This window comes from Lepus europaeus, chromosome 2 (genome assembly GCF_033115175.1).
Source record: "Lepus europaeus isolate LE1 chromosome 2, mLepTim1.pri, whole genome shotgun sequence".
Lineage (NCBI taxonomy): Eukaryota > Metazoa > Chordata > Mammalia > Lagomorpha > Leporidae > Lepus > Lepus europaeus.
This window is the reverse complement of record NC_084828.1, coordinates 105,250,265-105,271,031: the sequence shown is the minus strand read 5'-3', so window position 1 is coordinate 105,271,031 and position 20,767 is coordinate 105,250,265. Positions and strand designations below refer to the sequence as shown.

Sequence of the window (20,767 nt, the reverse complement as noted above, 5' to 3'; positions counted from 1 at the left end):
ATAGATGTACCAGAAAATGACCATTCTACCCTGAAGAATAGTTTTGTGCTAATGGAACAAGTTTAGTCTCCTGATTGTCAGTGGACTTAAACAGATAAAGATGAGATAATTAACACGAGTGTATGACTTTAAAGCTTTCTGTCATGTAAGCCACAATTTCATGAGACCCTTGTAAAAAGTATCTATCGCTGTGCACTATGATTACAAGCTTGCATTGAAATCTTGTTACACAGTTTTTCAAGAATCTGAACTGTTGATATTTTATGCAGCAAATTAGAATGCTTGGTAGTATCACTACTATCTGATTTCCAACTCAGCACCTCTTATGAATCTGCTATCACTATATGGGGCATGTTATGTATTAGTTAATTATGTGAACTTAACTGCAAAGCTGCAAACCATCAGTAACTGTTAAACAACTCGGTTGTGTGTGTGTATGTGTGTGTGTATGTCTCTATCGTAGCATGTAATTTATATAATTTATTGACTACACTGTAGAGGAGAGATATTTTAAATGATTATAGTCTCCTTGTTATTAAGACTTATCTTGTTTGTTAATGGGTTCACCTGACAATTTCAAGAGTTCCTTTGTTCTCTATTAATAATTTTAACATTCTCTGTGAAATTTGATAAAAAAGATAGAGAATGAAAATTTTATTAGTTGTATATAAAGAACATTTTCGCTCACCAGTCAACCCTAATGTGTAGCACTGAGTATATCTTAATTTTTTTTGAATTTTTAGAAAAAAAATCACATATAAAGTAAACTTGATTAAGTACACATTGTGTATTTAGCTGTTTATAATTATAATATCAAATATCTGTCCAGATGCCAAAGAAGCTTTATTAGAGGAACTAAATAAGCTAAATATTAATGGAGAGTTAGGAGCCCATGGGATAGAAAGTTGTGGTAATAGTATGTTCATGTTATTGAATAGGCTGTAGGAATAGACAGCCTATGTGAGTATGGAAATGGCATCATTGCCATTACAACTAGATGGATCAAGAGAGAGGAGGTAGAATGAATTGGTTCAGTATTTCTAAGCATGAGAAATATTGCTTACTCTAATTCTATACATCTCTTATATTGCTTACTCTAATTCTATACATCTTTTATATACTGTCCCCCACCCCCACCATTCTCCTCACCCCACTCTTTCCTAGCTTTCGTAGTCATCTTGTTTCTGGTAGGACTCACAAGTATGTAGAATCTATGGAGGTTACACATCCTAACCTAGTAATTCCTGGCTACCAAAACCCCAACAGAAATGCTAACTTCAAAGAAGAGTCATCAGAAAACTAGATGATGAAATTCTGGAGTCTAAGGTCGCATGAACTCATTACATGAGGTTGCAAATCTCATGATTTTTACACTGTTAATGACTTTATTTTAATCAAGAAAGAAATGTTTTTAAAATGGGCTCAATTCAGAAAATTTTGCATGATACTAGTTTTAAATATTTGAAAATATTGTTCTGCTTTTTGGTGGTTGGCCAGAACTGAAAATCTATGTGGGAATGATCTTGAGAAACTAAGCATACTATTACTATCCTGACATATTGAACATTTACATATTATATAATTTACTTTTCAAAACAATGATATTTAGACCTACTTTTTAGATAAGAAAACAGACTGAATAGTTTAAACAAGTGGAATAGGACTGAATAGGGACTAGATCTGCTTTACTCTGAAATGCATGAAATGTATATCATCTGATCATGCACTTGAAAAGAGAGAGAGCATATCCATGTAATTGTTGGAACAAAAATCTCAAAGATCCGTCCTGGTAGATGAACATGGAATTCCCCACCCTGTCTTGATTTTTGGCAAATTGAACAAATTTTTTGTGTAGCACATTTTATTTTAAAATTTACTTATTTATATATTTGAAAGACAGAGTGATGGAGAAAAAGGGAGAGACAGAGAAAAAAAAATCTTCCATCAACCTGTTTACTCCCCAAATAGCTGTAACAGCTGGGGGGTTGGGCTAGGACAAAGGTCGGAGCCTGAAATTCCACCTGTGTACCCTACCTGGGTTCAGGGGCCCAAGGACTTGGGCCATGTTCTGCTGCTTTCACATGCACATTAACAGGGATCTGAGATGGAAGTGGAACAGCTGGAGCATTCACTGGTTCCCATATGGTATGCAGGTGGTTGGTTAACCTGCTATGCCACAATGCCAGCCTCACAATTAGCATTTTTATGGGACATCTGGGAGCACACAAAAGGGACATCAATCCAGATTGGGTTCAAGAAGAAAATGTGCATATAAGTTTTTCAGGTAAAGAAAAGATGAGTAAATCTTCTTAGTACAAAATTTGCAAGATATTTTAAAAACATCATGTCAGAAGTTTTCTAGGCATCTCAATGGACCAACAAAGAGAGATAATATTACTTTATGTGCATGACCTTTTATTAGCATTGCATATGGTTCAGTGTAACTGAGTGTATATGTAAGTTTTATGGAGCTGCACATTTTTTTGAAGTTTTGGGTGTTTATATATTTTTTTGGTTGACTTAAGAATGGAACTTCTTTATACTACTTTCATTGTCACTTTCCATATGCCATAATTTGGCTCATAGATAATAGGTGATTATAATTGTTACTGAATTATATTAGGTGCCCAGGGCAAATTCCAAGTTTGTCATAATGAGTGAAGATTGATAGGTATGTTGCTTTTCTCTTTATTTATTTATTTATTTATTTGAGAGGTAGAGTTACAGATAGTGAGAGAGAGAGACAGAAAGGTCTTCCCTCAATTGGCTCACTCCCCAAATGGCTGCAATGGCCGGAGCTGCACCGAACTGAAGCCAGGAGTCAGGTGCTTCCTCCTGAACTCCCACATGGGTGCAGGGGCCCACACACCTGGGCCATCCTCTACTGCCTTCCCAGGCCATTAGCAGAGAGTTGTACTGGAAGTGGAGCAGCCAGAACCAGAATCGGTGCCCACATGGGATGCTGGCACCGCAGGCGGAGGATTAACCCACTGTGCCATGGTGCTGGCCCCGGTATGTTGCTTTTCTTATGGGCAAGTGAGAATGTGGTGCTCATAGTGTTTGATTAGCCATAATTAAATTTCAAGTTGGTTTTGGTAAAGTATTCAGCATGGTGTATATATTAAAGTATTTGGTTGTACTAGCAAAAGACAACTGTCTTCTGCAACAGATTGTAACCTGGACTTTCAATCAGAGGCTGAAGGCATTATAAAGATGGAATGGGTCTTCCATAATAAATGATCCAACTCACTCATTACATATTAGGAAACAGACCCAGAAAGAGAAAAAATGAGGCTAGAATTTTGAATTGTGATGGGGAATTTTTTAAAGTCATGTTTACTTTTATCTCTAATACTTTTGAGTATAACTACTATAGCTGTTTATTATTTATATTGTTTATATAACTTACATAATCAATGTCTACAGTAACTGGCAAACATAGTACATAGAATATTTTCAAATTGAAAACTAAGGTGATATGAAGAGAGGATATTTGAGCCTTGGAGATATACAGAGCGACACATTTTTTAATTAATCTGAGCAAAGCTAAAATTAAGAAATTATGGAGACATAAAGTGGATTTTTTTTATTCTAGGTGTCTTATGGGAGACAAAACTTAAATAAATCATCTTAATTCTGTTATCTCCTTCCTCTCTCACAATTAATATTATCGATAAAACTTCAGTTTTTAGCTCAGTTTTGCTTTTTCAGTTTATAGCTCAGCATTTTCCTATTAGAAAGGCAAAGCAAATATCAGTAGTCTGATGTGAAAAACTTGAGGCACCCCAAGAGCGCATTGAATAATTTCTTTACAGTCTCTAGTATAGTACAACTGATATCAGACCTCAGTTAGAGACTCAGTCCTACAGATTGACATTCTTTTCACTCAGAAGAAAAGAACAAGAGGAGGAGACAGCGAATAAGATAAAGGAAGAAAAGGAGGAAAGTGGAGGAGGAAGAAGTGTCATTTGCTCTCTTATCCATAAAGAAAATGGGCAGCAGTTGTATGTTATTGTTTTTTTTTTCAATCTTCATAATACTCTTCTGAAATACTTGTTATTCCATTTTATAGTTGAAGAAACAAGACGTTACATCCTTGCCTACCGTCACACAGCAAGTGTTAGGACTCTAAAACTTGTCCATACCACTACACAGAACTGATTCTGATATTGTTCCTCATTTTCTTAAATGTTTGAAAAATTGATAGTATATAATTTAAATTTTATTTTATTTCTCTAAGAAGATTCTAAGAAACAGAATGCTGGATCTGAAACATGGTATGCTGGTAGTATTGACAATCCTATGTTTCTAGACTAAAGTGAAAGTAGCAGTTAAAAGTTAATATCAAAACTTAAACAATGCCATGTTTTGTGAAGCACACTTTAATAGCAGTCCATTGGATCAAAGGATGTGATCTCACTTCATAGTAAAACAGGTCTTGCAAGCCAGGTAACTCAGGAAGCAGAATGGTAATTATTCACAGAGGAAAACAGGTAGTATACTGTTACTACAGTAGAAAGTCAGAAGGTCACAAAGCTTGCAAGGTAACTGACACAACTTGAAACTGCTTGGCTCCCTTTAAAAAGAAATAACAAAATGGGAGAGAATGAAACAAGTCTACCTAATACATCTTTGCAAGGTAAGTGCCAACAGTCTCTGGAACAATCAGAAATTTCAACGGTGTTGATTACTCTGTGTGTGTGTGTGTGTGCGTGCGCATGCGTGCACACGCGTGTGTGTTGCTGTCCTCCCCCAGCCTGTTTTTGGAGGTGGCAAAAAGAAATAAGGATTGTCGTTTTCAAAGCAGCATGTTGTCTGTATTTTATCAACACTCTGAGAAATCACAAATTTAATTTCCACAGAGAAAACTTGGTCTTTAATATCCAATGTAATGCTGGAGAATTGTTGTAACCAACTTCCGGTCCATTTTCATGTGGAACCTTTCCAGAATTGACAGAATATTGACATATTGACTTTTATGGTATTCGTATTTGTAATTCAGTTTTTCCATCTCTGGGAGTTACCAGCAAAGTGGTCTGATCAATAGGATCACCACTCTTTAAAGGGGCGGGGGGACCAGGATCTCTGGGCAGATCTTGTCAGTTGGTGAGCCCTATTTATTTTACAAGCCTTATTTAATCAGATACCTTTGTCCTTTAGAGGGATTGGCTTTGTTGACATTGGCTTGACCAGGCATCTGCAGTTAAGCTTGTTGGAAACAAATACAAAGTAGCTCACACATTTCACTTTTTTTTTGAATGGGAAAAATCACTTTCTTAAAGGAAAATAAGGGAAAATGGGGTGTAAGACTTATTTGTTGCACTGAATTCTACTTGTAGATTACTGCCACCTTTATAAATGAAGTTTTGCTAAAAGCATATTTTTTAAATCTCCTTGACAATTAATTAATACTGTTATATCCTTGTTTAATTTTTTCCTTATAAAGCCACAAATAATGAGTCATCAAAAAGTCTCTAAACCACCTAGTTTTTCATTAAGTGCGTATAATCAAACATGCAGCTATAGTACAGCACATATGAGAATATTCATAGGATAATAATTGCCATTCCTGTTTATAAAAGTGTACCATTCATGTTATGCTTAAATCATTGTATTTTTTTCCTGTGGGTGCTGTACTCCTTTTTCTATTAAACTTGCTTAAGAATCCCAAAATACTATTTTTTTGTATCTCTGTATGTTTCCTAACATAAATGCTGTAAAATACTATTATAAAGCATTTTTGACTTAAAAGATTAATAAGTCATTTAATGAGTTCTACTAAAGAGAAACAACACAGTAAAATACTCATTATCATTTTATATTTAGGGAGCAACATGCTATTATGTACATGATTATAATATACAACTTAATTGTCTCTAATATTGTTTTTGGAATGTATATGGGGAGCATCTAGCTGTTAGAGTGACCTACCTTGAGCACAGGTGCATTGCCTATCTTTTTCGGAGGTTGAAGTAAAATAAAGAGTAAACAGGCCTCTTCTCTCTTCCCTTATTATCCTTCTCTGTGTTGGGATCATGGGTAGTGTTTACTCTTTATATTAGAATCTAAGAATGTGTATAGATTTTGGTTTGTTCTTTTTCTCTGGTGCCTTTATGTTGCTTATGTTTCTAGCAATCTGCATAGTTTACTGTGTAAGTGTAGGTTTCCCTTCTATCCGTAGATATGTATAAAATACAACTACCTTAAAATTAGTTATCAGTATATATCAGAAAGCATGAACATAATTTTAAAAATCTTACAGTAAGATATTTGAATGCCTCATTGTTTAGATTAGAAGACAATATGCCTAGATGTGTAAACATTTTGTAGTTGGGAGATACTTGTGATATTAGTTCTATCCTTGTGTATTTTCCTTTTTGCACTCTAGATTTATCAAGGGATATGTTGTACTCTTCTGATCTTGTCTGAATTCAAATGTGTCCTTGGTAGGTCTACAGATAGTTCAGACATGCCTTCTATGAGTTTTTAAATGCTTCCATTCAGGATGAGTTTGCATTAAGATTATTAAGTAAAACTATTAATCAGATGAGAGTTAATGAGAAATGGAAGTATTCAGTTATTGGTTTTAAATTATTTCTGAATTCCTTTAAGTATAAAGGAAGCACTGTGGGGATAATTTTCAGCTTTGTATGTGTGAAGGTAAGATATTTTGATAAGTTTAATATCTTATAATACAGATCAAATACATCTTGGAGCCTTCATTTTTAGACTGCCCTAACCATGCTGTGTTCTTTACAATAGTCTGTCTTGTATCTGAAATTGAGTTCAGAATGTTCAAAGTAAATGAAAAGGATATTTTCAGATGTTTAGCTTTGCTTTGGCTTAGTATTTATAAAAAGATTCTGAAGTTTTTTGAAATAATGGAAATTATTACCAACTCTGTTTTGAAATGGATGCTCTCTAATAGAAATACCTATGTGCAGATATTTTGTCTTGTGCATTAAACATATGGATGGTTTATATGATTAAGCTAGGAGTATATTATCATTATATTATCATAGATTATCATTGGAACTCCATCCTGTGCTTTGAATAATGGTATCCTAAGGCTATGTATCTAAGTTGTCTAGATTCACTGAACCACCTCTAATGACAATTTACAAGGTGCTTTGTTATGAAAGTGTCCCACAAAATTCACATGTTGGAAATAATCCTCAATTCAACAGTGTTGGAAAGTGGGGCATTGGGGAAGTGTTTAGGCAATGAAGGCTCTGCACTCAGGAAAGGATTTATGCTGCTGTAAAAAGGGCTTCCAGGAGACTGTTCTTGCTCTGTGCTGTTCTGCCTGCCTTCAAGTGAAGATGCAATATGAAAGCCCACAGATGACTGACACCTTAATCTTGAACTTCCAAGTGTCCAAAAGTGTGAAAAATTATCAAATTATTTTATGTTTCTTATAAATGTGTTGGTCTGTTATAGCATCACAAGGCAGACTAAGATAGAGGGCCAGCCAATCTTTGAAAATGATTAGTCCTTATAGTGCTATTTTTTGTGTGGTGGGGAACTGATTGCACATGCTCTGGCAGTGGAGCCAGTATTTACAGTCAACATTTAAGGTTTCTGTGGTTTGGGAACCCACATTTCCTAATTCAAGTGGTTTTACCAAGTTATCTTAAGCTTAATGTGAACAGATCTTAATTATATTTCCAAACAAATAAACAATCCTATCTCTCTGGATCCTGATGTTAAAGTAACCCAGCAGAGAATTTTATCAAGATATTATACTTCAAGTTCATAATAGTCTTAGAATTCATAAAATGGATTATTTAGTGTAGGACAGAATGCTAGGATTTTCTTTCTCATCTTTGGAACAAAAGTATGTCAAAATATAGCTTAAGGGATAGGGATAAATGGTTTTTTTATTTATTATTCTTCATTAAATCTTTTTATTTATTTATTTATTTTTTAACTTTTATTTAATGAATATAAATTTCCAGTGTACAGCTTATGGATTACAATGGCTTCCCCCTCCCATAATTTCCCTCCCACCCACAACCCTCCCCTCTCCCGCTCCCTCTCCCCTCCCATTCACATCAAGATTCATTTTCAATTCTCTTTATATACAGAAGATCAATTTAGTATAAAGATTTCAACAGTTTGCACCCACATAGAAACACAAAGTGAAGCATACTGTTTGAGTACTAGTTATAGCATTAAATCACAATGTACAGCACATTAAGGACAGAGATCCCACATGAGGAGCAAGTGCACAGTGGCTCTTGTTGTTGACCCAACAAATTGACACTCTAGTTTATGGCGCCAGTAACCACCCTAGGCTGTCGTCATGAGTTGCCAAGGCTATGGAAGCCTTCCAAGTTTGCCGACTCTGATCAAATTTAGACAAGGTCATAAAAGACAGAGTGAGGATAGTAACCAATGATCCTAAGAGTGGCATTTACCAGGTTTGAACAATTATACAGTATTAAGTGGGAAAGAGGACCATCAGTACACACAGGTTGGGAGTAGAGCCATTGGTGGTAGAGTAGAGGTTATGATTACAAAGGGATGAGGCCCAAGTGTGCTAGACAGGGTCTAGAACAAAGGACAGAGTCATTATTAGAGGAGCTAAGAAAGGTGCTGTCTAAGCTACAATTAAGTTTTCTGACTGAGAGGCAAATAGAACCTGATAGAAGGGGCTTGATAGTAATCTGGTGGGCTTTAGGCCTTGTAAGTTAAGAGGCCCAGACCTATCTATCTCTTCACATGGGGTATATCCTAAGGGAGGTGTGAACCTCCTAGGGGAAGGCACTCTGTTGATTTTCATTACTTGGCTGGGCTGGGAGGAGAGCTGGCCAGGTAAAGGCAGGTGGCATCTCTAACAAGAAATTTACAGTTCTGCCTGCAATGTTGCTGACCCTACTTGACCATACCCTCAGCTGCAGTGGTCACTTTGGAAGTTGGGCTGAGTGAAGGGCTTTTCAGCTTAGAGCCAATAAGATCTGTGGCTCTGACCTGGGCATCCTTCGACTCCAGGGCAGGTCCATTTCCAGTGATCCAACTCTTGGCAGAGCTGCCAGGGCTCTTCACAAGCTGACTTCTGCTGAAGCCCAGGCTTACCACATTGAAAGCACTGCAGTGGACTGGCCTGTTGGGTCTCCTTGAGGGCAGATCACTGTACAGATCAGCCAGTAATAGGCCTGCCATCCATTGCTTCTGATGCCTAGCTTTCTTTTCCTCCTGGTTTGTGTTAAAGCAGACCAGAGGATGCAAGTCAAGGGAGTGCCCGTGTCCCATCTCTAATCTTCGGTGGCCTGAACTATAAGTCTATAGTCACAGGCATGTTCTGTAGTAGTTTTTCTAAGGTAGACAATGCCCATGAGGAAAATTATACTCTCACTTTAAAGCTTTCTTTCCCTTTTGTCTGAAAGGGAGGTTTTCTCTACCTACTGTATACTTCGCTGATGGCGAAGTGAGTCTATCTTTGAGATTATTATTTAAGCTCTTATTTTGGCTATGCTATTACAGAAAAATGTTAGCCATCTCTTTTATAAGGTCTAAAGATTAAATTGTGCGTCCTACAGATTCCTTCATAATAGAATTAGTTTCCTACCTTGAAGAGAATAGAGAAATGAAAGAACAAGTTGGGCCTAGAATAGAGAAATGAGGGAGCAAGTCCTAGATCGTTTGCTGACAATAGCAATATTACATGAATACTTAGCAAACCGTTTCAACCATTAGATAACAACTTAAGAAAACATTTACCAGAAGGTCCAATGCCTTCTATAAATTTTCAGAATCATGTGTTTGAAAACACCTCTTAAATATCCAACATGGTGTAGTTTGTTCAACCAGTAAACTTAAGCACAACCATATAAAATGTTTTCAGTTTCTTTCTACCAACAAGTTTAAAACATATGATACACAGATTCAGGTCACACAAATTAAAATGTATCTTTGATTGATTTTAGCAGCTTAAATTTATGGACAATCTTATCTATAAGCCATTTAAAATAAAACTCTTAATAAAATTTCCTATGTGGACATACAATATGTACACAGATATAACATAGCATAATAGACCAATATAGCAATTTTAATGATAGCTTTCAAAATCTTTAACTCTTTTTGTAGATTGCCAATTGATTTGAATTGCTTTTTGTTTTTAGATTACTTTAACACATTGCTTTAACAGAGCATCAGAATTTAATTCTGTGTCAAAGAGAAATTGATCTTCCTGTGATCTTTTGCTGTGAGGTTTCCTTCCATTACCTTCTTTCATATTGGTGACCATGTTTCTGTGTTTCTGTGTGTAACACATCTTTAAGCATCTTTTGCAGGGCAGGATGAGTGGCAACAAATTCTTTCAGTTTCTGTTTGCTATGAAAAGTCTTAATTTCACCTTCATTCACAAATGAGAGCTTTGCAGGATATAATATTCTGGGCTGGCAGTTTTTCTCTCTTAGTACCTGGGCTATGTCTCGCCATTCCCTTCTAGCTTGTAGGGTTTTTGATGAGAAGTCTGCTGTGAGTCTAATTGGAGATCCTCTGAGAGTAATCTGACGTTTCTCTCTTGCACCTTTTAGAATCTTTTCTTTATGTTTCACTGTGGTGAGTTTGATTACAATGTGTCGTGGTGAGGATCTCTTTTGGTCATGTTTATTAGGGGTTCTATAAGCTTCCTGTACTAAGATGCCTCTAGCAGAAAATTTCCCAGGTTTGGAGAAGGGATAAATGGTTTATTTATTTATTTTATTTTGTTGTTGTTGTTTTTGACAGGCAGAGTGGACAGTGAGAGAGAGAGAGACAGAGAGAAAGGTCTTCCTTCGCCATTGGTTCACCCTCCAATGGCAGCCACGCTGTGGCCGGCGCACCGCGCTGATCTGAAGGCAGGAGCCAGGTGCTTCTCCTGGTCTCCCATGGGGTGCAGGACCCAACCTGCTTGGGCCATCCTCCACTGCCTTGCCGGGCGATAGCAGAGAGCTGGCCTGGAAGAGGGGCAACTGGGACAGAATCCGGTGCCCCAACCGGGACTAGAACCCAGTGTGCCGGCGCCGCAAGGCAGAAGATTAGCCTGTTGAGCCATGGTACTGGCCATAATTTTTTTTTTTTTATTTTAAAAAATTTTTATTATTTGTTTTTGTTTGTTTTTTTTTACTGTTTTATTTTTAACTTTTATTTAATGAATATAAATTTCCAGTGTAATTGGGTTTTAATTATTTGTATCTGTTGTGGAAAGGAAGAATTGCTTCCTTGTATAATATCTGCAAACTCAAAGGTACCACCAAGTTGCATTCTGTCAGTCAATGATAGGAGTCTCCTATGATCAGGATGATGGAGAGGCAGCAGCTCTATTCCTGAAAGACAAATCTCTGGGATATGTCTTGGACTAAAGTTTCTCCCTGGGCCAGCGCCACAACTCACTTGGCTAATCCTCTGCCTGCAGCACCGGCACTTCGGGTTCTAGTCCTGGTTGGGGCGCTGGATTCTGTCCCGGTTGCTTTTCTTCCAGTCCAGCTCTCTGCTGTGGCCTTGGAAGGCAGTGGAGGATGGCCCAAGTGCTTAGGCCCTGCACCTGCATGGGAGATCAGGAGGAAGCACCTGGCTCCAGGCTTCAGATTGGCGCTGCATGCCTGCCATAGCGGCCACTTGGGGGAGGGGGGTGAACCAAAGGAAAAGGAAGATGGAAGACCTTTCTCTCTGTCACTCTCTCACTGTCTAACTCTGCCTGTCCAAAAAAAAAAAAAAAAAAAAAAAGCCAACCCTGGGCAACGAAAGACTTCTTTCTTATTCTCTACCAGGAAGGACAGGCATTTTCTACTTCTCTCAGGACTCTTATTAACCAGCATATTATATCCTACACAGAATTGTTGAAAAGGAAAAGAATCTACCACTCTCCAGCTATGACTGCCCTGTTGGAGTTTCTCCTACCTCAGGAACCGAGATCCCATGAACCTGTTCAGGTTCTTTCACTCCTCCATATCCTTGATCAAAATATGTTCAAGGCTACCTATCTCTTTTGTAAAAGTCACAGTATTCAGTTCACCCTGGGGAGTATTTGAAAAAAGGTATTTTTGAGTTCAGTGCTTGAACAACCTGGTGAGATGAGGTCTCTTTGATTGAGGGGTCCTTCCCTGGACTCTTGAGTACATCCTAGGTACTCAGGCTGCCTACTTGTTAGCTGCTTCTGTGTTTTGAGCATTACAACATCAACTCTCCTTGTTACTTCAGTTCTTATTTCTCAGTATCTACGAAACCGTTACTACTCTTTCAAGCTAAAAGGCTAGATCTCAGGGGGAAAAATATTCCAAACATGGAAAATGGGCTAGATTCTGCAGAATGCAGGGTCAGCTCTAGATAGTAGACAGTGGGGAGAGGGAAATCTCCACCAATCCACCGGAGAATCTCACTGTCAGAGTTACGGGAAAAAAATCTGTAGAACATTAACATTTTCTAGCTAGAATGTCTCAAGAAACAGAGATCCTATGAAATTAAGAAACTTGTCCCTGATTTCACAGAAGACGTTGCCAGAACCCAGGTCTCCACCCTTGCTATCCAGAGTCTGTAATTTAACAAAAGAATTTGGCACATTAAATTCTAAAGGTATTTATTTTCCTACTTCTACTCTTATAAATGCTTTAGTTATTGACTACATTTAGTTTCTATATTTATGGCTTCAAAGGTATTGTCTCATATTCAGTTAGGCTACTGTGGGACAGGTCCATCCAGGCTTGGGTTTTCTCCAATAATACATAAGTTTTATTGGCTTTTAAACATTTAGTTAACTTTCATTACAACCAGAAGTTGGATGAGAAGTCCTTCGGTACCTGCATGGGAATGCTTCTTATGATTGAGTCATTGTTTTAAAAACTATACATATTGTATTTGGCTAGCCAAAAAAAAAAAAAAAAAAATCTAGGCAGGAAGGTGCCTTACTGTCTGTGCTTCCAAGGTACAGCCCCAGGGTAGCAGTAGTATGTACCAGACTTGTTATACTGGTTTGTGTGCATGTTTACTTTCTGTGGTAGGAAATAGATCTCTGCATTCATCATCATCAACTATGCCTGTGAGTGCCTTGAAATCTTCCTAAAACCCCAAAAATTGACTAACAAGTTTGTACCTCTTCCTTCCCAGTCTACAGAAAGTGAACAGCACTTTAAGAGAAGTCCGAGGATCTCTTGTTTAGCCTACCTGGGTTCCCAAAGCAAAGCTTTTGGTATTTGTTCATTATAGGTTTGAACAGTTGAGGCATTTGGGAAACTGACATTCAGGTATGAAGGTAACAGGGTATTTTGGAGTTGACACTCTCAGAAGCTTTACTGGAGAAGTATCATAATATAAGAACAAAATCAAGCATGTTTGGAGCAAGTAAAATTGCCAAAAATGTCAAGGCATGGAAGCATGGGTGAGTCTGAATTAAATAAATGGGTTACACAAGGATATATGTGTTGGTGGTCCGAGGACTTTTCAGTCAGGTATCAGAGAATCTTTGGTGCTTATAATTGAGATTAGGAAATGAAATTTAAATTGAAGGAAATAGTTCATGAAAATGATATAACTGAGCTGAAGAGCTTTTTCATCCCACCTGTGTCTTTTTAATTAGAAAAAGGACTTTATTAGGAAAACAATGCAGTATACTTAAATAGAACATTAGATAGAAGTGTTAATAACATGTTAGTTAAAACTGGCTGAGGAAAAGCCAATTGTGAAACACCTTGATATATAGTTGATTCTTGAACTTTTACATGAACTGAAATCCACAGTTTAATCCTTTTGATATTTTATGGCCCTGAATTTGTTTCAAAGTGAGACATTTTAAGTTTCAATCAAAGTCACTGTAAAATTTTCTTGAAAAGAAAATGTGATACATACCTACAGGGTGACATTATTGTTTAAGCACCATTATTAATAATGCAATGAAAATATTTCCATGCATTCAAAAGGTTGGAGCTGTCTTTGAATCTGTTCCCTTTTCTTAAAGAAATGGAACAAGGAGTGCAGTAATAATCTGATGATTATATGTGTATAAGCACCATATAATTATTACATTGTATATTACTGTCTGGATTTTGGAAAGAGTTTAAACAAATTTAACTAATTGAATAGGACAGTAAGCCAACCCTATTTGTATCACAGTTTATTTTGGGAGCTTTATTAACCAAGCATGTACTTGACTTATTATTGGAAAGCATTACACTTGATACATAAGCGAAGAGAAAACAAGCATCTGACAAGATTGTGAATAAAACGTCCTTAGAATGGGAAAACATAAAAGGGCATTGAGCTTCAGTTGATCCTTTGAGCTTCTAATCTCTCTTCAGGAAAAGTATGTGTAGTAGTTATATTTGACAGGGCTATTTTGCTGCTTTGTTGATAGATACGTTTAGCCACCTCCAGAGGTGAATACTTTAGAAAATGCTTTCATAAGTGCTTTTGGTGGTTTATATTGCAAAGCAATCTACCTCTCCTTCTTAAACCCCTGATCACTGTAATGTAGGTTGTATACTGTATACTTAAAAAAAAAAGGCTGTGATTTACAGACTGGATACTCATTCCCATCTACTAAAAAATTACAAAAGAAAAATGTGTTGAAAATTCAACCACTAAATTTAATGTAATTCATAATAAACATGCAAGAAATATGAATGTGTGCTGTTGCAAACACAATTGACTTTACTCTGTGACTTAAAACCTTCATGAATGATTTATTTCAAGAACTGATTGAACTTTTGGAGTCCATTCCATCTCTGTTATTCCTGTGTTTTCTGAAAAGTGAGTTTCTTTCAAAATAGGCCATGAGAAGCAGATAGAATTGAAGGGTCACTGTGTTTTATTTTCCTCTGTGTTTATAAACCTTTAGTGGAATCACAGACAAGTCATATCTTCCATTAAACTATTGATAAATCTTAACAGATTCTTCTCACTTTGGCATTTCTTAGTGGCAGCTTTTAGAATGGAGAAATGTATGTAGTTATGAAATATGCAAGTTGCTTCTAAACTTGCCAATTTGTAGTATTGTTGTAACCAAAGATAGGTATGTAAAAAATAGTAATCTAAGAATGCATAGAGTTTCACAGGTGAAATATGACATGAATTGACTGTGGAAGAATTTTAATGAATTATAATAAGTGGTCAGAAGAGGAAAATCTTTCCTGATCAAAAAATCCTCAAAGACAAGACATAGACATTTTATATATGTTCCCTCTTCAATATGGGCTTAACCTGCTATACCACAATGCCAGCCTCAATTTTTCATTCTTGAATCTGACTTCTCATTAATTTTAGGATCATATTTTGTATTCATCCCATTTTCCACTTGACTCATATGAATTTCATGTGGGCAACATTTTTTTTTCTGTATTAGAAAACCCACAGTATCACTAATATTTGTAGGGATTAGTAATTACCAATTACAATTTTTATCAAATATTCTTGATTTATTAATATAATCTAAAATAATTTTGTATGTGTCTAATAAATGTTCTAGAAAAGTAGTCTTCATATGAAATTTTTGTTTCCCTAAATTGATTTTTTAGTAAATAGCTTATATGCATAATCATATAAATAAAAAGGAAAAATAGTAAATTGGGAATTAATTTAAGACAAAATTTACTGAGCTTATTTAAGTATCGCAACAGTCTTAATCATCTTTTTTCCACAAAAAACTTGATCCTTTATTAAGAGCTTTATGTATTGGCTGTTCCTATTGAACTTCTATGATATGTTCTTTATCATTCAGTTATCAGATTAGGTATTATCTAGGGGTGATAATTTCTAGTCCCCATCCAAACCACCCTGTCAGCCAGTTTCTGGCTTAAATGTGGCTTTTTTTTCCTTTTTTTAAAGAAATGAAAGACAGAGAGAGGCAGACAGAGGGAGAAACACTTAATAGTTCCTGTCCCAAATGCTTGCCAACAGTTGAGGTTGAGCCAGGCCAAACCAGGAGCCAGGAACTTTCCCTGGGTCGTCTATGTGGGTGGCAGGATGCCAAGTAATTGAGCCACCTTCCACTGCCTTGGAGAGAGCACTTAGCAGGAAGCAGCATTTGAAAGGTGGAAGTGGAACTCAATCTCGGGCATTCCATATGGGATACAGGCATCCTAAGCTGTGGCTTAACCCACTGCACTACAATGCCCACCACTTTTATTATTTTAATATCTCATCATGAGCCATTTTCCTTTCTCATACATTTATTTATTGTCTATTTTCCTGCAATAAAATGTCCTCTTACTGAGATGAAAGACCATGGTTGGCTTGTAAATTGCTGTATTTCTAGTGCCTACAACCACAGCTAACGCGCACTATATTTTCAACAAATGCAAGTTTAATGTACTCCAAAAAACTAACATAAAATGCACATTATTCCTGTGTGTCTATGCAATTTACACTTATTGTAACATGAAAATTAGTTGAATATAAGGTAGCAGCATTTAACATGATCAATATAAAACAAAATAAAACAAGAAGACTTAACTAAAATTCACAGAGAGCTCTTTCTAGGATAGTGGTGTTTGACACAGAGTCTCTTTATCCTAAGAGGCTAGAAGCAGTGTATTTGTCATTGTTTCTAGTACTCTGTTGCCATTATTCTGGTTTTTGGTTACCTAGATGAGCTCTGAGAGATTTAACTATGAAGAGGCAAGAGAACAAATGGAATTGAAAGAGTGGAATTTAAATCAACAAACTTATGGAGGAATCAAAGCATGGTACTTGTTGGTTATAGGAGGCTAATTTGAAAAGAATCAAACATAATTGTAAGGTACTGAGTTTGATGGTTAGCTGTGCATTTAATATGATATCTGGTTCAGTTGTGAGAGGAAGAAGAGATTGTATATATTGTATTTGAGAAAAAAGGCATCTAAATATTGCCTCTTATTATGATATGCATTATCAGTTATTCTAGACATGGGCATGGTGTTGCCTTTAATGGAATTCTCAGTTTTATGGAAGATATAGTCATATTGATATTTATATTTGTATATATTAAGCATACTTGTCATTGGGTGATTATTAAGATTTTATAAAATATTATATGTCAAACACTTGGAGTAGAGTGGGGCATGTAGTATACACTTCAGTCAGTATAAGTACCACCATCATCACTATTTGGCTTTTGAACTTCATGCTGATCCTCATCTTTCATCAAATAATAATGAAAAGCCAAGTCATGTGATGATGTTGGTACTTGAAGAAAAGAAGTAAATCTGAGATATATACTTGAAGTTGGACATGTATTTGCAGCTGAGAGAGGAAGGGGAAGAGATTTTGAAAACTCCTATAATTCTGGCTTGGTTGACTGAAAGAATACTTACAGATTTAGGAAATAGAAATGTAATGAGCCTTTTATATTTTAAACTATAAGTGGAATATTTTGATGAAAATGGCCACGATTTAAATAGAAAAATAAGGTTAGACTTTGGGAGAGAAAACTGGGATTCAATTAAAGGTTAGGAAGTTTTTAAAGTATGAATGATAGATGGCATTGTGGATAGGTGAAATTATACAAAGACAGATATTAGAATAAGAAGTCAAGAAAACAGATGATAAGGTCTAAAGTCAGAACCAGAATGAAAAACTGGGACAAAATCATTGGAGAGAAACTGAAGATATGGCTGACAGAATTTTCAAGGAAACACATGGTACAAATTTCTATGTGAAGATAGTGAAGAATATCACATGACAGTATATGTTGATTCAAACCTGGAATTAAGGTAAGATATGAAGATGAATACAATTTGAGAGTCATTAGAAATGTGATGAAGAAGACAAAATTGTAGAATCAAACTGTAAATAGCTTAAAAAGAAGTTAAATACATTCCAGGGAAATAATCATAGTTAGGGAATGGGCCAAAAATGAGTGAAAACAAAAATGGGTTATTTCATCACAGTAGTTTTATGAAGCGGATATAATCTTCCCTTTTCACAAGTGAGGAAATTGAATTTTGATGAGGGAAAGAATGGAGGTGCTGCTATAGAAGGGGTGTGTCTGAGGATGAGAAAGATTTGGGTTATGAGATTAACCTCAAGGAGTAGATGAAGTACATCTTTCTTTTTCTAGAATGAAGAAGAGTGAGTGTAATGGCAAATGCACTGAGTTGCAAAGAAGACTGGATGATAGAGCTCATAGCTGATGGTTGGCTTCTTTGCCATAAAGGATGATTTTGTGTATCTTTCCATGAAAGATAATTAAAACAATTAGACAAGATATAGTGTCAGTGAATGTGGGAAAGTACCAGGAAAAAAAAAATGCAGGTTGATTAAGTCAGTTTTCACAAAGGTATGAAAATGTATGTGTATGTGTGTGTATGTGTGTGTGTTAGTTTTTGCTTGTCTTAATTTAGCTAGAAATTATTTTTTTTCTGAAATATTGAGACTGACATGTGAACCATACACAAAATCCTTTTCTAGCCAGTTAACTTCAGGTTATTTTCCACTGGACTATATCAAAACTAGAAAAAATGTAAATTTTCTTATAAATCCATGTGGACTTAGAAAAATAATGGAGTGCACATGCTTCCCTACCAGTAAGTTTTTATGTGTTTTTTTTTTTTCTTATCTGTGTAACAGGAAAGCATCCATATCTAGCACATTGACCACAAAGTATGAAATAAACAACATAGGAGACTTTGGGATGATGAGAGTCCACTTTCAATTGATTATGGTTGAAGAAAGCTAAATAAGGCTGAGATCCATGTTGTGTGTGCACCTCAGGATCTCGTGACTCCTGGATAGTTAGTGATTGGCTTCATAGTTTCTATAATTATGTTATAATAATCACCAATGGTAATAGTAAAAACCAAGGAATGGAATTAGAAATGCTAGTAAGGGGCAGAACATTTAAAATAAGGTTTATTTGACTTTATTGCTTCTTTTTATTTTTTTGATAGTCAGAGTGGACAGTGAGAGAGAGAGAGACAGAGAGAAAGGTCTTCCTTTTTGCCGTTGGTTCACTCTCCAATGCCGCCGCAGCCGGCGTGCTGCAGCCAGCGCACCGCGCTGATCTGAAGGCAGGAGCCAGGTGCTTATCATTGTATTTCCCAGTATACCATTTTAAAAGAGATACCATTAAAACTAAATATTCAAGGAGAGTATTTCAAATATTTACTAATATGTAAAACTGGTAACTGTTGAATTTCAATACTGAAGAAAATATTTTTTCTACAGTCTGTTCTATAGCCAATATGTCTACATTTCTAAAGATATTGAATTTTACAAAAATTCATGTCCCTTCATGTGTACAAATAATGTTTTCTGTTCAGGTGCATCATGATTCCTCTTGTCCTACCTACCTTCACATCCTTATTATATTTCCATCATACCTTTATTCCTGGCACTTTTATTGAAGGTGATAAAGCTTTGAAGAAGTAGTTTGAAGTAAATGGGTTCTACTAAATTCAAGAATGTTTTGACCATTAACCTTCAGTTTGAAGTTTTAGGTGACTACAAACTAGTGTAAAGGAATATAGATTTACCTCTACAACATATACCTTAAATAGCTTTTTAAACAATTGATCCTTTGCTGATGCAAAGGATAATTCCTCTTCAGTGTTTCTAACTTAACAAATTATATGTAAAAGCCATAAACTCCTTTGTATTATCCATAAACATAATAAAAAAGTTATACCACATAACTTTGTCTTAGTTAATAATTCTAGGCTTAGCCTTAGGGTTTGAAGAGAAAATTATTCCTGTTACACATTTTAATTATGCTATAAACTTTGGGAAATAGCTATTGATCTTCAGCATCCAGTGTCAGAAAGTTGTTTCTTTCTCATTCAGTAACCAGTAAGTTTTCCATATAGGCTAAATATGAAAAAATTTACAGGAATTAAATGTCGTGTCTATAAGTAAATGTGCAGTCAATGCCTTTTTTTGAGTAATTTAAATGGCAGGATACTTAAAGATCATCTCTCCTAAATATATTTCCACTGGAAATGAGAAACACACTTTCAAATTAAGATACATAATATCTTAGTTAAGAAAAACTTTTTCCTTAGTGATAATGTTAATGATATTTAAAATTTTAATACAGAAATAGAAGGACCTAAGCATGAAAAATTTTAGTTATATGTTCTGCCTTTAAAGTTCATAGAAGCTGATATAAGCAGCGAGTATTGCAATGATCAATTTAGAAATAGTTATATCAAAAATTTCGTATTTGAATCAATAATATGGGCAAATACTTCATTCTGTTAACATTAAACAGGAATCTAATATCTTTGATGATTATTATGGTAGTAAGAATAGCTACTGTCTGCTGAACATTTAATAGTCGGTGAGTATTACCATAAATACTGCATACTAGAATATGTCCACATTTTTGTCACACCTCCCATGTAAGAATGGCTCTTCATTCTCCCATTTTATAAAAGCACCGTGAGGTTAAGTTAATTGCTCAGTATTATGTAGGATTGAAATGGTGTACCTGACATTCAAACTCAGGTCTGTACAACTCTTGTCAGGATGATCATCTTGAATAGAAAATTTATCTTGCAGAGACTCCCTCTGGTAACATTTGCAGCAAAAATTGGAAACTCCAGTTTAGAACATTTAACAAAAGTAGATTTGTATTCAGATGCACCAAATTTAGTACTATGTGTTTGTTCACTTAACAGATGTTTTCTTAAGTATGATTATGTTTCAAGTATAGTACTAGAAACTGTTGAAGTTCAATTCAATGAGACATGGGCCATGCCTACTCATAGTTTACTAAGGAAGGCATTACACTGTAATGTGAAAAAAAGGAAAAAAAAAGATCTAAATTATATATGCAATATCAGTATAGTATGTTTTATGTAGCTTTAAACTT

At 35.7% G+C, this 20,767-nt stretch overlaps 1 protein-coding gene across 6 annotated transcripts in view; it reads left to right on the top strand.

Moving 5' to 3' along the window:
• Positions 1 to 20,767, top strand: part of NAALADL2 (N-acetylated alpha-linked acidic dipeptidase like 2) — a 1,471,888-nt gene that overhangs the window by 404,631 nt on the left and 1,046,490 nt on the right. For 2 of the 6 annotated variants that reach the window (XM_062211674.1, XM_062211673.1), the window contains exon 1: positions 4,564 to 4,639. The exons of the other annotated variants lie outside the window; for them this stretch is intronic. In XM_062211674.1, coding sequence (XP_062067658.1) covers positions 4,597 to 4,639 — 43 coding nt within the window. In that variant the 5' untranslated portion in view covers positions 4,564 to 4,596. Of the gene's footprint in view, positions 1 to 4,563; positions 4,640 to 20,767 lie in introns of those variants that run through there. 6 annotated transcript variants of the gene reach the window in all.